This window comes from Pinus tabuliformis, chromosome 2_2 (genome assembly GCF_031772625.1).
Source record: "Pinus tabuliformis cultivar Carrire ecotype Pingquan chromosome 2_2, CPIR1, whole genome shotgun sequence".
NCBI classification, from domain to species: Eukaryota; Viridiplantae; Streptophyta; class Pinopsida; order Pinales; family Pinaceae; genus Pinus; species Pinus tabuliformis.
This window is the reverse complement of record NC_142300.1, coordinates 1243899624-1243916092: the sequence shown is the minus strand read 5'-3', so window position 1 is coordinate 1243916092 and position 16469 is coordinate 1243899624. Positions and strand designations below refer to the sequence as shown.

General features: G+C 37.2%; 1 protein-coding gene across 1 annotated transcript; it reads left to right on the top strand.

Moving 5' to 3' along the window:
* The first annotated feature begins 1458 nt into the window (after window positions 1-1458).
* LOC149198003 (uncharacterized) lies at window positions 1459-11838 on the top strand. Its single transcript, XM_089406051.1, has 5 exons — window positions 1459-2465; window positions 9968-10304; window positions 10412-10510; window positions 10826-10946; window positions 11090-11838. The coding sequence occupies exons 1-5, from the start codon at window positions 1522-1524 to the stop codon at window positions 11302-11304; spliced, it is 1716 nt and encodes a 571-aa protein (XP_089262177.1). The 5' UTR covers window positions 1459-1521; the 3' UTR covers window positions 11305-11838.
* Window positions 11839-16469: the final 4631 nt, after the last annotated feature.

Here is a 16469-nt window from a genome sequence, read left to right as displayed (position 1 = left end):
TTTTTGTAGAAGTGTGGGGATGCAAGTCAATATCAACAAAATGAAAGTAGTGGTCTTCTCTAAGAAAAGAAAACATAACCAACATAAGTTATACTTTGAAGGCAACATTCTAGAAGAAGTTGCGGATTACAAATACCTTGGAATTGACTTCAACAAAAATCTAAGCTTGAATGGTTGTAGAAAGAAAAGAACTTTGGGGGGTCGGAAAGCATTTTATGCTTTTCAAAATAGGTGTAGAGAGGCAGAGTTATGACACTGGAAAACCACTCAAACTCTTTTTGGGCTTCTAGTGATTCTCTATGGTTGTGAACTACGAGCCAACAATACATCCGACATGCAATGGAGACAAATTGAGGAAATTCAAAAGCTTTTGATTACAAACAAATTTAAGATTAAAAGTGCAGTTCCTTATGATATCTTGTTAAGTGAAACAAGGATTGCTCCTATTGAAGCAATTGCTATGGTGCGAGTCATAAGGTATTTAAAAAAAAATGAGCAAATAGAAGAGGGTAGATGGCCCAAGGTTGTCTTTAATGATAGATTGTGCAAGAGCAAAAAAACTTGGATGCAATAAAATAACAAATGGATTAGTAAATGGGGTATTTGCTTGAACACGTGTTCCATAAACAACAAAGAGATAAAAGCTTTTGTTATGGAAAAGTTTCACAAGCATATTTGGGATAAGGAGCTAGGAAGAAAGAAAAATTACTATATTGAAGTGTTTAATCCCACTCATAGTCATCAACCAAAAGCATACATAGAGGTCAATATCTCTAGGAGAGCCAAAATTCTTATTGCTAAGTTAAGGATTAATTCTCATCAACTCCGTTGTGAAACTGGGTGCTGGAAAAGACCAAAGGAAGTGTGGGAGAAAAGAGTATGCAGGAAGTGTTTAATCCCACTCATAGTCATCAACCAAAAGCATACATAGAGGTCAATATCTCTTGGAGAGCCAAAATTCTTATTGCTAAGTTAAGGATTAATTCTCATCAACTCCGTTGTGAAACCGGGTGCTGGAAAAGACCAAAGGAAGTGTGGGAGAAAAGAGTATGCAGTTTCTGTTCTTCCAGAAAAGTGGAAACAAAAAATATTTCATTTTAGAATGTGAGGCCTTCAAAGACAATAAGGAAATTTATGCAGATACACTGGCAACTAGCGCTTGGGATAATCTATTTAGCGAGGGATTTGTCGAGAAGCTGGGAGCATTTATTTTGAAACTTCACAGAAAAAAGCCAAATACATCAAACAGATGAAAAAAAATCTGTCCCATAAACTATGTTTAACCTCCTGGCCAAAAAATAATAATTTTTCTTTGTTTCTTAAACAAAACTATGCATAAAGGGAGAACTATGCATAAAGGCTTGTAGTTAATTTTTCGGATAGACTGACTCCAAATTTATGGATGGAATCAAGACAGTCAAACCGAAGAAATAGACGTGGAGGATAGACGGACGATAGTCCGTCTCGGAAAAATCATGGGTACCTTATTTACGTTTTATAGAAATCCACTACTCTTTATTCATGCCCGTGTGCCGTCTTACAGAAATATACTGCCACATTTGCTGCTACACAGTTGCCAGACGAGGAATTAATTACGCTGTCATGGTTATCCATACCTGTCCTGTATATTACTGTAAGCAACCTGACCTTCCATTTGTGCAATTCAATTCCATTAAATATGTATCATTCAACAAAAGCTTCAGCCAAAATTTCCACTGGGCAGTTCCGGCAATTCAAGCATGTCCAACACAGAAGAGAAGAACATATAGTTGCACATTACTACAAAAGAAAACTAGTGCTTACAGTGCTAGGGAAAAGCCAAAGTGGGCACTGCCTGAAACTGTTATGAAGATAAGTGTTTTGAGGCCTAGAATTCAGTGTAATGCAGGGGCAGCTGAATTGGGTGGTCCTGGATTTGGGTCTCTTGAAGAAATGCCTCAGGAGGGAGTAGATGAAGAAGTTAGGACTAGTAGCAGGAAGAAGAAAAAGAAAAAGAAGTTAATAATAGCTGGAGTAGATCAGGATGAGTTACTGGATCCCCTGATGTTAGCTGATCCAGATAGTCTATTTGTGGACATCAACGGGGTTCAAGTCCACCATAAATTAGCGGATTCTTCTACTGAGATTTCTACTGTGGGCACAGAGGACATGGGCAATGCGCTTTCTGAAATTACCAAACAGAGTAACCCTCCAATTGGGGTTCCTGCAATTCTGTTACACGGGTTTGGAGCATCTGCATTCTCATGGAACCAAGTGCTCAAACCGCTGGCTAAGGTAGTTGGGTCTAAAGTGGCGGCTTTTGATAGGCCTGCTTTTGGGCTGAGTTCCAGAATCCAGCTCGCAGACTCTGCTTCTGATAAGAATGGGAAATTGCCCACTATGAACCCTTATTCGCTCGGCTTTTCAGTTGCGGCCACTTTGAGTTTTATAGACCTTTTGCAGTCCCAGAAAGCCATATTAATTGGGTAAGCAACTGATGAAGCTAAACGCCATTTTCATTGCCAAAATTGATTTTTTTCCTCTTCAATTTCTTGTTGAGATGTGAAAGAGGTCATACTTGAATTTGCAATTGACAAGTAAAGAGTCTAGCAAACTTTCAAGGATTTAGTGTGGTACATCTAATCAATATAATGGACAACTTGTAGTATGTACAAGTGAACTGTACATTAGCCAGGAACAAACATTCGTAAAATTGGCCTACATGAGGAATGGTTGGAAAATCCTACATGACAAATAGATGATGCAGAAATTAGTATAAAATTATAAATAAATAAAGAGATTGTTAAACTCATTCACACTCAGTTTTCTAGATTATTTAATATTGTTACCGTTTGGGGTTATCAAGAATGGTTCCTATTTTTAGGGGTTGTGCAATTAAGCCTTATTCATCTATTTTAGAGTCATGCTCCCATCCATTTGGCATAGTAAGTATTTATTGTGTTGTTTTTGAATATCTTGGAACATTATAGGCTCGATTTACTTCATGTTGTTTATCTAATAGTTAGTGAGCTGGGAATTCACAATGTGATATACACAAAATCCTTGCTGTGATCCTTAGTAATATCAAAATTGATTTGAAAAAATGTTAATAAGTTGTTTCAATGGTAAGAATGATGGTTTGCTAGTTCTGGTAGGTTCTCTACTTTTTGCAGTTTAGTTAGTAGCTAAGTGCAAGTCTCAGGTGACTTTGGTTGAACAGTTAGTCTTATGGTATTTTGAGATATTTATTTAAGTTACGAACCTTTCAAATGATTAATCATTTATGAACAATTGAATCTATAATATTGTTAAATATTGTTAAACCAAGGCAAGGGCACGTAGTTTCAAGTTCTGAAAACTATGGATTTACAATAGATTTATCTTCAAGCCCCTTTGGACTATCAATAAATTTCCGTTTTGATCTATGAATGTCCATTTTGTTTGCCAAGGTGAATACATTAGGCTAGGTTGAAGGTTGGTATGATGCTCATTAGCATGCTATCTGGGTCATATAACTTATGTTGTAACCATTTTTAGTAGATGAACATTGTTCTGAAAAAACAATTTCCAGGACATTCCAGGACATGTCAAATTCTTTCTGTTAAAATTTTTTGACATATTTTTTTGCCTAAAGAAGCTACAAACATGGCTTTAAAACAATACATCTCTTCACAATTCCTCAACTTCTCTTGACTGTTTTATTTTCTTTCCTCTGAATTGTTGGTAATTGACAACAAATTAATGTAAATGTAAATTTAGATAAATTGTATTAGTTATTGACAAGTCAGTTTCATGCCGAATCAGCAGTTATGTAACTAAGGAGACTTATATAAAACTGATGAATTCCCGAACTATTGTAACGGAGAATCATTTCATTGATTGAATAGAGATTCCAATCCCTTGCCCCATGGATGTTTCCTTGACACTCTGTCAAGGTTTTACCACGTAAATCCTGAGTTATTACTTGTATGGTTGTTGTCGGTTTCATTTCTTTCTTATTTTGTAACCTCCATTAACTACAAATGGTATCGGAGCCAAATGAGTTGAGTTGAGTCTTGCGTGATTATTTTTTGGTGGTGTTTCCACTTTATAATTATTTTTTGAAGGCTGCATTTGTTTCGATGGAACAGTTGCTGGTGTTAAAGACAAGAAATCTCTGTGTGCACCACTGTTGTTGCCCATTCAGAATCCTCTGCATCCCAGAACCTACGTGCTGCCAAACTGCCGCCATTGTCTGCCCGTGAAGCCCTCTGCGTGGAATGTTTTCTGTTTGTCAAAGGTTGAGGAGGAGGCGCGTGTTAAAGACCAGAACCTACCTTCTTTGCATGTAAATACCACTCTGCTTTCAGCGTGGAATGTTTTATGTCTGCCAAAGGCTGAGCATGGAAGCATGGAATGGTTTGCAAAGAGGAGGCATGTAAATACCACTCTGCTTTCAGCGTGGAATGTTTTATGTCTGCCAAAGGCTGAGCATGGAAGCATGGAATGGTTTGCAAAGAGGAGGAGCGTGGAATGATATGCAAGGAGTTCTCTGCATGTGAAGACCACTCCTGCGTCGTTGCTGGAAGAGGGTGACCGTGTGTGCCTCTGTGTGGTCGAGGTCGAGGAGTTGTGTGTAACCAACGCCCGTACCAGAACGGCTGCCTGCCAAGAAGGTCACCTGCGTGTGAAGGGAACATCGTTTCTGCATAGAGACTTTGCCACTGCAGCCATTCGGGAAGAAGGTTTTGCCTCTGTGGAAGATCTGGGTAATTTTTTTTTTAAATAATTTGAAAGAAATTTTTCCAAGAAATTTTTTCAGAAATTTGTTAAAATTTGAAGGAAAGAAAAACAAAGGGTTTTTCATTAAAATTTGAAGGAAAGAAAAACAAAGGGTTTTTCATTAATTTGAAGGAAAGAAAAACAAGTTTTTTTTTCAAAATCTGTTGAAGGGTTTCTTTGTTTGAAAAAAGAGGGAATTTTTTGAATCCAAAAAGTTTTTTGAAGAAAGGGAAACCAAAAATAAACCCTAGTTGAAAGACTGAAACCCTAGGAGGAAAGAAATGGCCAAGATGTCAAATGCAAAGTTCGAGGTGGAGAAATTCACCAGAAAGAGAAACTTTGCTCTATGGAAACTAAAAGTTAGGGATTTGCTGGTGCAACAAGGGTTGCACAAAGCTTTGGACGGGGCAAATAAGAAACCTGCTAGCATGAAAGATTCGGACTGGGAGGACTTGGATGTCCGAGCTCTCAGTACCATCAGGTTATGCCTGGCGGATGAAGTTCTCTTCAACATTGTTGAAGAGAGTACAGCTTCAAGTTCAAGGGAAAAACTATATATGACAAAGTCGTTAACCAATAGAATTTATTTGAAAAGACAATTGTACAATATTCAAATGAAGGAGGGTTCAAAAGTTGCAGAACATTTGAATGTTTTTAATACACTTATATGCCAATTAGCAGATATGGAAGTTAAAATTCAGGAAGAAGACAAAGCTATAACCTTGTTGTGTTCTTTGCCTGAATCATGGGATCACTTTGTAACTTCAATCAGTTTGAGCACCGCTGATTCTTTGAAATTTGAATCAGTTGTGGGAGCTCTCTTGTCTGAAGAAGTACGAAGGAAATCCAGTACTGAAATAGGTGCATCAGAAGCCATGATAGCTAGAGGACGGTCAAAGGAAAGAGGAGAAAAAACAAGGGGGTCTTTCAAATCTAAATCAAAGGGAAAGAAGTGTAAGGCAAAATGTTGGCACTGCAATAAAATTGGACACCTGAAGAAAGATTGTTGGAAACGACAAGAGTCTGATAACCCGAAGAAGGAAGCAAATCAAGTTGATTCAGGTATGATAGACGAAGTTTTATCTGCTGAAGAATTATGTATGATAGATGAAACTTCACCTGTATGTAATGTCTCTCAGGGTTTAGAAAGTTGGCTGTTAGACTCTGGTGCTTCTCATCACATGTGTCCACACAGAAATTGGTTTACTTCATATGAAGATGTAAATGGTAGTTCTGTGTTTATGGGTAATAATGTATCATGTCAGACTATTGGGATGGGAAATATCAGGATTAAAATGTATGATAACACAGTTAGAACATTAACTAGTGTTATACATGTACCTGAATTGAAGAAAAATTTGATTTCTTTGGGAGTGTTGGATTCGGATGGTTATAAGTTTACAGGTCAGAATGGAACGCTGAAAGTCTCTAAAGACACCCTAGTTGTTATGAAAGCAGAAAAGGTCGGAAATCTTTACAGACTCAAAGAAAGTACTCAGATCAATGAAGCAGTGATTGTGTCAGAAAAAGAAGAAGCAGGTACTCGCCTATGGCATCAGCGGTTGGGTCACATGAGCGAGAAAGGTCTTTAGATACTGATCAAACGTAAATCTCTTCCCGATCTGAAATCTTTGAAGTTGGATTTCTATAAACATTGTGTGTATGGAAAACAGTGTACACAAAGATTTAAAACTGGAAATCATAATAGTAAAGATATTTCAGACTATATTCATTCTGATCTATGGGGACCATCTCCTGTTGTATCATATGGAGGTGCTCTATATTTTTTAACGTTTATTAATGATTTCTCCCGTAAAGTTTGGGTCTTTATGCTGAAAAAGAAAGTTGATGTATTCAATATCTTTAAACAATTTAAAGAAATGATAGAGAAAAGAACAAGCAAATCAATTAAATGTTTAAGAACTGACAATGGTGATGAATTCACTTCAATAGAATTTAAACAATACTGTAAGGATGAAGGAATTGTTAGACACAAAACTTCTATTTATGCTCCTTAGCAAAATGGAGTTGCTGAACATATGAATCGGACTCTTATTGAAAGAGCCAGAAGCATGATCAGCAATGCTAACTTGCAAAAGGAGTTGTGGGCAGAAGCAGTATCCACTGCTTGTTATTTAGTTCACAGATCACCTTCAGTAAAATTCCTAAAGAAGTTTTCTTGCAAAAGGAGTTGTGGGCAGAAGCAGTATCCACTGCTTGTTATTTAGTTAACAGATCACCTTCAGTAAAATTCCTAAAGAAGTTTGGTCAGGTCAGTCTTGTGATTATTCACATTTAAGGATATTTCGCTGTGATGCTTATTCTCTTATTCCTAAAAATCAGCATTCAAAATTAGATCCAAAATCGAAATGTTATGTCTTTGTTGGGTATGACTATGCAGTGAAAGGATACAGGTTGTGGGATCCTACATTGCGGAAGATAGTCATTAGTAGAGATGTAACATTTGATGAATCTTCTCTTTTAAAATCAAATGTTGAAAGAATTGAACAGGAATAGGTATCGCCAAATCAACAAGTTCAGTTGGAGGCTAGATTTTTTGGTGACAGTCAAAAGGAAGAAGAGGCTTCTGGAGAAAAAGGTGTTGAAGATACAAAGGAAGCTGTTGAAGTTTCTGAACCAGTTCAAGTTTCTGAACTAGTTCAGCAACCAGTCACTCTAAGAAGGTCTACAAGGGAAAGAAAAACTCCCAAAAGGTATGAAGATTCTGCTTCATCTTTTGCTTTGATTACTGAAGATGGGGAACCTTCTTGTTATCAGGAAGCAGTAGATGATACGGATAGCGAAAAGTGGAAAACGGCTATGGAAGAAGAAATGGATTCCTTAGCCAAGAACAATACCTGGGATCTTGTAGAACTTCCTAAAGGGAGAAGTGTTGTTGGATGCAAATGGGTCTTCAAACTGAAACGAAAAGTTGATGGAAGTATCGAAAGGTATAAGGCGAGACTGGTAGCAAAAGGGTATTCTCAGGTTGAAGGTATCGACTTTCATGAGATTTTTTCACCAATTGTAAAACTTGTTTCTATTCGTACTATGTTGGCACTAACTGCATTACTTAACCTTGAGTTAGAACAGCTAGATGTTAAAACAACTTTTCTACATGGTGATTTGAATGACGAGTTATATATGGAACAACCAGAAGGTTTTGTACAAGGTCGCAGCAGAAGATTAGTTTGCAAGCTCAGGAAATCATTGTATGGTCTGAGGCAGTCTCCCAGACAATGGTACAAGAAGTTTGACTCCTTCATGGTGAGCCAGAACTTTATTAGAAGTGAGTATGATCATTGTGTATACTTCAAAAGTTTCAATGGCATATTCATTATCTTAGCTTTGTATGTTGACGATATGCTTATTGCAAGCAAAAGCATGGAAGAGATCAACAGGTTAAAGGCTCAGCTCTCTAGGACATTTGATATGAAAGATCTTGGAGCAGCAAAACATATCTTGGGCATGGAGATACAGTGAGACAGAAAAAATGGTGAGTATGATCATTGTGTATACTTCAAAAGTTTCAATGGCATATTCATTATCTTAGCTTTGTATGTTGATGATATGCTTATTGCAAGCAAAAGCATGGAAGAGATCAACAGGTTAAAGAATCAGCTCTCTAGGACATTTGATATGAAGGATCTTGGAGCAGCAAAACATATCTTGGGCATGGAGATACACTGAGATAGAAAAAAATGGTAAGCTTTGCTTATCACAGCAGAAGTATGTGGAGAAAGTACTTGAAAAGTTTTGTATGAACAATGTGAAACCTGTTAATGTTCCATTAGCTTCCCATTTTAAGCTTTCTTCGATTGTGAGTCCTAGAACCGATGAAGAAAAGCAGTATATGTCTCATGTACCATATGCAAATGCTGTAGGAAACTTAATGTATGTGATGGTATCTACAAGACCTGATATTTCACATGCAATTGGAGTTGTTAGCAGGTTCATGGAAAATCCAGGTGAAGAACATTGGTGAGTAGTGAAATGGGTGCTTTATCTAAGAGGCACAAGTGACCATTGCATCATCTTTAATGGTAGTGAAGGATCAGTCTGTGGATATGTAGATGCTGATTATGCAGGTGATCTAGACAAAAGAAGATCTACTACAGGTTATGTCTTTACTCTTGCAGGTGGAGCAATTAGTTGGATGTCAAAGCTTCAAGAAACAGTTGCATTGTCCACTACCGAAGCAGAATATATAGCTGCTTCAGATGCCAGTAAAGAAGCAATCTGGTTAAAGGGTCTACTTGATGAGATTAGAAGGACGCAGGAGAAAGTGAATGTACTTTGTGACAGTCAAAGTGCTATTCACTTGGCTACAAATCTTGCTTATCACAGCAGAACCAAACACATTGATGTAAGGTATCATTTTTTGAGACATGTGATCGATGGCGGAAAAGTAGCTCTTAAAAAGGTCCATACACGAGAGAATTGTGCAGACATATTCACAAAACCAGTTACAATAGAGAAGTTGCGATGGTGTTTAGCTTCTCTTGGCTTGCAGAAAAGATGATGAATGGGCATGGGCAAGGGATTAGGAAAATTGTTGTCAAGGTGGAGTTTGTTGGTAATTGACAACAAATTAATGTAAATGTAAATTTGGATAAATTGTATTAGTTATTGACAAGTCAGTTTCATACCGAATCAGCAGTTATGTAACTAAGGAGGCTCATATAAAACTGATGAATGCCCGAACTATTGTAACGGAGAATCATTTCATTGATTGAATAGAAATTCCAATCCCTTGCCCCGTGGATGTTTCCTTGACACTTTGTCAGGGTTTTACCACGTAAATCCTGAGTTATTACTTGTATGGTTGTTGTCGGTTTCATTTCTTTCTTGTTTTGTAACCTCCATTAACTACATGAATCCAGAGAAAATAAAATAAAAGAAGCAGCATATTTTCATGTTTATGCTACCCATTTTCTTTGAAAGGAAGCTCACATTGCAGAACAGTAAATAAGATTTGTCTTATAAATAGTCCATTTTGGTTGGAAAACCTGTGAAGGTCCTTTCACTTGAAGTGACATAAAAATATTCGACTGAATGATTCACTCAGCCAAAGAAATGTAAAATTCGTGAAAATTTATCCCTTTGAATGAATTTTGCACTGTGATCTGGGGTGAGGTGCACTTGTTTTCAAATGCTGTTTATTGTAAAGAAATAGGAAACTGTGATAGTGCCCTAACATTTGTTTGCATGTAAATTATCTCACCAGGCATTCTGCAGGCTGTCTAGTAGCAGCAAATGCATACTTCGAAGCTCCCGAACGGGTTGCAGCACTGATCCTGGTAGCACCTGCGATTGTAGCTCCTTTGGCCGTTGGGAAGACTTTGAATTCGAATGAAAATGCAAGGCAAAAGAATGAAAATGAGAATTCGAGTTCAAAAGATGAAGGAAATCCTTTTAGGAAAATCAGATCGGTGCTTTTCAGGTTCTGGATGGGTGTTTCTAGACTAATTACAAACATGATGCAAGAAATGAAAGCAATGGTAAATAGTTTTTACAGGAAAATCGTGTCTGCAATCTTCCGTTCTCACTTGGCAGTAATGTTGGTGAGTCTACATATAAGTTGAGTTTATTCATTTCTTACGCAAAGAGAATCAGCAGGAGAATACTGATCATCGTTTATAATGTTGTGTATTTTCATTCTTTCTTGCAGGTTAGATTTATTATGGATAAATATAGCAGAGAAGCAGTTAGGTATGCATGGTATGATAGTCAGAAGGTAACTGACCATGTCATACAAGGATACACAAAGGTGATTTCTTGTTCTTTGATGTAAATGTAGGTCCAGATTTTAGTTTTAGCTGCATTTATTCATTCTATGTGAAGGTAAGATTTTGAAAGGCTACGCCATGGAGAGATGGAATTTAGTTAAAAAGAGAAGGATTGTTTCTTTTACTTCATTCTTGGTCTCAGATGTAAAGGTGGGTTCATTCTAACGGAGTAAAATGTTGGAAGAATGAATGATTCAGTACTTCAGCAGCCCATATTAACTTGATATTATCTTTCGAGAGACGCTGCCTGAAAGTTCCTTAAACAATTCAAATATAACAGTTCTGTTGTTTTACAGCCACTGAAATGCAAGGGTTGGGAGAGGGCTCTTCTTGACTTCACATTAGCCATGATTACTGACTCTGCATCTGAAGGAAAACCTCCACTCAAAAAACGGCTTAAAGACATCTCATGCCCTGGTAATGCATTCTGAAGTTTCTTTCTTCTGATTTGTTTCGTGGAAAGAATAGATGATAAACTTTGTTGATTGCTTTGCTTATCACCGTTTAGACACAAATGCTGATTCATTTATCCTTGACAATTACGCTGCAATCTCAAAAAGTGTTGGTTGTGACCGGTGACACGGATCGGTTGGTTCCTGCATGGAACGCTGAGCGCCTAGCAAAGGCTATACCTGGATCCAAATTCGAAGTTATCAAAAATTGCGGTCACTTACCCCAGGAAGAGAAGCCAGAGGAATTCCTGGCTATAGTTCAGAAATTCTTGCAATGGGTTGTCAGCAGTTCTAACCAACCGCTTCTTCAAGCAGCCATATAAAATCCTATGTCACATCATTGAATCACTGTATCTAAGTGACAGGTTGGTATTGTGCAATAAGCCTTCTTGAGTAAGTTCCTGAAGAAGGTATTTTGAAGTTATCAAAAATTGCGGTCACTTACCCCAGGAAGAGAAGCCAGAGGAATTCCTGGCTATAGTTCAGAAATTCTTGCAATGGGTTGTCAGCACTTCTAACCAACCGGTTCTTCAAGCAGCCATATAAAATCCTATGTCACATCATTGAATCACTGTATCTAAGTGACAGGTTGGTATTGTGCAATAAGCCTTCTTGAGTAAGTTCCTGAAGAAGGTATTTTTAAAATGGATCCGAGGGAATAGTAACTGCAAAAAGGAATTAGATAGTGGTTGTCATGTAGCAAATATACACAAGAAAGAGTGACAGTGGCAAAATATGCCTGTCAGATAAATTGAGAATTGCATGTTATGTTCTTTGATAAGTTGAATTGTGAGTAGCCATGCAATTGAAATAAAAAGAGAGGAAAATGCTGAATTAATAATTTTCTCCTTCCATTCTGCGGCAGCTTTCATTGTTCTTGTCTCTTTTTAATAATTTCAAACTATAACTCTGATTTCGTTCTATTCCCTAACCTGCTGCACATAATGATGTTTCTTGAAGTTTAGCATTTTAAAAGGCAATTGTATATTTAACTTCTTCCACTTCCAGTTCAAGAAGGCAGACAGTTTGAAGTATTTATCTTGCACTTATGTCAAGTAACCCTCCTCTATTCCTAAGTTTGGAAATAATCTATAATTTACATCCTTTTGAGTATTTTAGTCTCCCACCTTCTGTCTTATTAATCATAACACTAGGTGGTGAAATTCTCATGACAATGACCACATTTCCTTTTGGAAAAAGGGAAATCAGTTAACTAAATTATTAAACAGTAAATTAGTTAACACGGAAGAAACAGCAAATTAATTTAGAAGGAAGAGACAGATCTCTCTATAATTCAACAGGATATGGAAATACATGACATATTAGCTAAAAAGATGATCAACAGATCCCTTAAAAGCGGATCTAGAATAGATACCTATCTAACAAACTGAGAATAACATTGCCACCTATCCGACAGGCTCAAACAGCTGCTGCCAATGCTTTGACAATCTGTAGCTTCTAATTTATCCAATTAGTAACAACATCACTTAATGGAGAAATGAATTCTATGATAGTATATTTCAACATATCACAAATTTTGGTTTTCCCAAAGGCTTGGTGATTCCATTGGCAGTGTTCCATTGTGTATCGCAATGCGTCAAATCAGTTTCTTTTGATTGAATTTTTTCTCTTCCAAATGATGTTGAGTTTCAATGTATTGATCTTCCATGACAGATTAGATTGATTTTCAATATTATTGATCTTTGATTGTGACAAATAAGAGATGTGAGTATTCTTTGCCTTTCTCCCCTGTCTTAGTGAGATCATTGATTCATTATTAAGAAATAGAACAAATAAAACAAGAATTGGGTGGAAAAGGCTCATTATTAAGAAATAGAACAAATAAAACCAGAATTTGGTGGAAAAGGCTTTTAGCCATATTTAACACATGTATTTATTTCGATATATGTTTTCACCACCTTTAGATCTAGATTTCATTGACAACTCATGAGTGGATAATGTGAACACATCATTAATAGATAAGGATGACAACCCAAAAGAAGGTGATTTTGGATTTCGTGATTGTTCAAATAATCACAGTAACATTCCTCCTCCTTATTCACAAGTCTGAATAATAAGACCAATAGGGCAACTTGAAATAGTGCATAAAATGGTATCATTACAATCTTCAATCTGAAATTTTGGAAATAAGCTTTGATGAAGATGTGCCTTAAAATGGTATCATTACAATCTTCAATCTGAAATTTTGGAAATAAGCTTTGATGAAGATGTGCCTGGAAAATTGCCAATATGGATGCTAAATTATTCATCTGAAATGAGCTCTGAAAAAAATAGAAAAGTTGGAAGTGAATGAAGATGTGCCTGAAAAATTGTCAATATGGATGCTAAATGATTCATCTGAAATGAGCTTTGAAAATATTAGAAAATTTGAAAGTGAATGACTGCCATGTCTAAACATTTCCGGATTACTTGACAATTTGATCATTTGCCAAGTAATTTGGCCACAAGAAACTAGTGTTTTTTGTTATTTGGAGAACAAATAGGATCACCAAAATGCTTTTTGAATTTAAACACAATTAGGTATCTAACAACATCCTAATGAACAATTGAGGAGACTAGTTACCATGTTGAAATTCCTAAAATTTGATTGAATTTTTATTGATAGGACTTCGAAACTCGAAGCTTAAATATCATCATTGATATTCTCCCTTGTCAAGTACAAGGAGAGAAGATCATTGAAGCCATCCATGATTGATCTTTTGGATTCTTCAATAACTTTTTCATTTGTATATCTAATGGTCTTTTGTTTTGGTTGACCCTTTAGTGCATGAGAGTACCATTTTATCAATGTATTCATTTTTCAATTTTTAGAATGAGCCCATCATGCACAAAATCATCACTTATAGCAATTGTTTGAAATCTATCTCATTTGGAACGTCTCTATGCAAATATGTCATTACCTATATTTGAACTTGATGGTAAGACTTATGCAACTTCTTGACTTGTTAGCTCAAACGATAATAACTTATCCAATCATAATGAATTATTTACATTTGAGCATTTTTTCCTTTTGACATTTATTTGAATGATGATTTGTCTTCTCATACCGAAGACAAGGATGGAAATCAAAACACTGATACTTCATGTGACCAATTTGTTGACAATGTTGGCACTTAACATTTTGATTTTGAACTATAATAGGTGAATTGGGATCTTTTGAAAAAAAAATATGCGTTGTATTAGTGGATTGATATGGAATAGTCGAGAATATGAAAGGTAACTTCTTTATAATATCAATATCTCATTCTATGTTTATTATCATAGATTTATTTTTAAAGTTTGATGATAAGCTTGCGAAGAACATTTTGTACGTTATTTTCTTTCATGTATTCATGTCAATTTTCATTTGCAATTTTAAATCAAAATTCAAGTTTACTTTTACTGATATTATTTTTAGTATCATTCATTGCTTCTTCTTGTGATTCATGTTACACAGCAATTTGTCACTGTCATCCAGTCAGTATCCCTACTGTGTCATGAAATCACATTCATCATACTCATGCTCTCTGAATTGGCCAAATAACCCACTTTGCCAAAGTTTTTGCTATCAGCGTGACTTTTGTCCAAATAACCGCGCTGATGGGCGCTCCATAACAGACCAAATGCGCTGCCAGCGCGGAAGTACACCTGTTTTCCGCGCTGATTGAATTTCATGAGCCAGCGCACCTTGCCTTTGTATTGAGTCGCGCTGACATAGCCTTCTCAGTTATTAGGATGCGACGTCAGCGCGCCAGTCCCGCTATAATCCGCGGTGATCCTGTTTGGGCGAATTTGTTCTAACAGCCAACCTTCCAGATGACTCCAGACCTAGTTGTTGGCCTTGTGAGTGTCGCCCTCCCTTCTATGGCATGTCTGTTCGTCATATGGGCCACCTTTCTTGGAGATAAGCTTATCCTTCCACCCTCCATGGAGACTCCTTCTCCTATACATTCCTCCACCATTACCATCAGCAGCTAGTTTTTGAAGATAGTTTTTGAAAAGAAGGAATTCATAGTGTTTTTGTGTGCTGCTGCTAGTAGGTAGTTGGTGTGACAAAGTGTGGATTGCTAGAGAGCTAGAGAAGGGTTGTGGAGTCTTAGAGTTTTGTGTGAGAGAGAGTTGCTTGACTTGGGAGATCAATTCCTATGGGTGAATGCTTATGAGAATTGCTGGCTGGACCCTCTTGAGAAGGACTCAGCGTCAGAAAATTGGTTGTATCTTTCTCTGATTATTGATTAATAATAGATGACTACTGTTATGGTTCCATTCTCATTTGTCTATGCAACAGTTAAATGTGAATTACATCCTTTCTGACTGATGTATGATTGCTTTTATTAGATTTCACACTTGTGTTTGCGTTTCTCTTTGTGTGTGCAGGTGTCCATCCGCAAGGATAGTGGAGGATTGTGACCGGCCAGAGCAAAGGAGCGAGTGTGGCATCTCTTCATCAAACAAGAGCGTTGGAATCCAAGTAGGTGTTCTTTGCCCACCTTTTAATTGCAATTAGGAGCTTGCATAGTAGCATTGATTGATTGTTGCTAGACCCATTCTGGGCTAGTAGGGATCACCTCTATCCGTAGAGGGGATTTACCTCTCCAACAATTTGGCGACCATACTGGGGAAGGCCAGCCCTTGTCCTTTTTGTTCATCCTTGTCTTGAGTTTGATTGTTGGTCTCTTTTGAAATTTTGGGGATTAATTATCAGTCTTTTGCGTTTCCTGGGTTGATCTGGGAAATGCCCCTGTTTGATTGAAAGATTGGCTGTCTTGATTTGGGAGTTTTGATTTGCCTGTCACCATTTTTGAGCTCCATCGCAGATTTAATTTTAACAGTCGCGCTGACATCACGCTCACCCTTTTGCAACATCCTGTTCATCACGTAAATACGCCTAACAGTCGCGACGATCCTGGAAAATCGGATCAGCGCGGAAAAGATGTGTATAGTCGCGATGTCAGCGCCACTTGCTAGCTTTCTACCCGCGCTGACCTTGGGTTTCTAGCTTAATTCCCGCGACGACTGTGTTTTTCTGAGATCAGCTCGGTTTTTTGGACAAAAGTCGCGTTGATAGCACGGGTGGTCTGTGTAAAAGTTGCGCTGACCCTTGATCATCTCGGGTTCTCAGTGTAAAAATTGCGTTGATTCCTAAAAAGTTGTTTTTATAACTTTATCTCCTGAATTCATCAATCTTTCTTATCCCCTGTTGTTTCTTGTCCCTCATTAGCTTGCTTTGATTGCTTTTGGTTAAGGGACGCTCTCTCTTTGATTTCATTCGAGTGAGTCTTGTGTTTTTAGACCATGCGACCTAGCCCTTTAGAAGTTTCATCGAGAAACCGTTTGCTTGGGTTACTTGTCTATTCAAGGTTCATCCACAACCCTCTTATTGATTTGCTTGAGGCTTTTTCACTGCTTGTTGCTGGTTGATTTTTAGTGTCGATTATTGAACCACTTTTTTATGTTGATTCGATTTCTTCACTACCAAGCATAAATC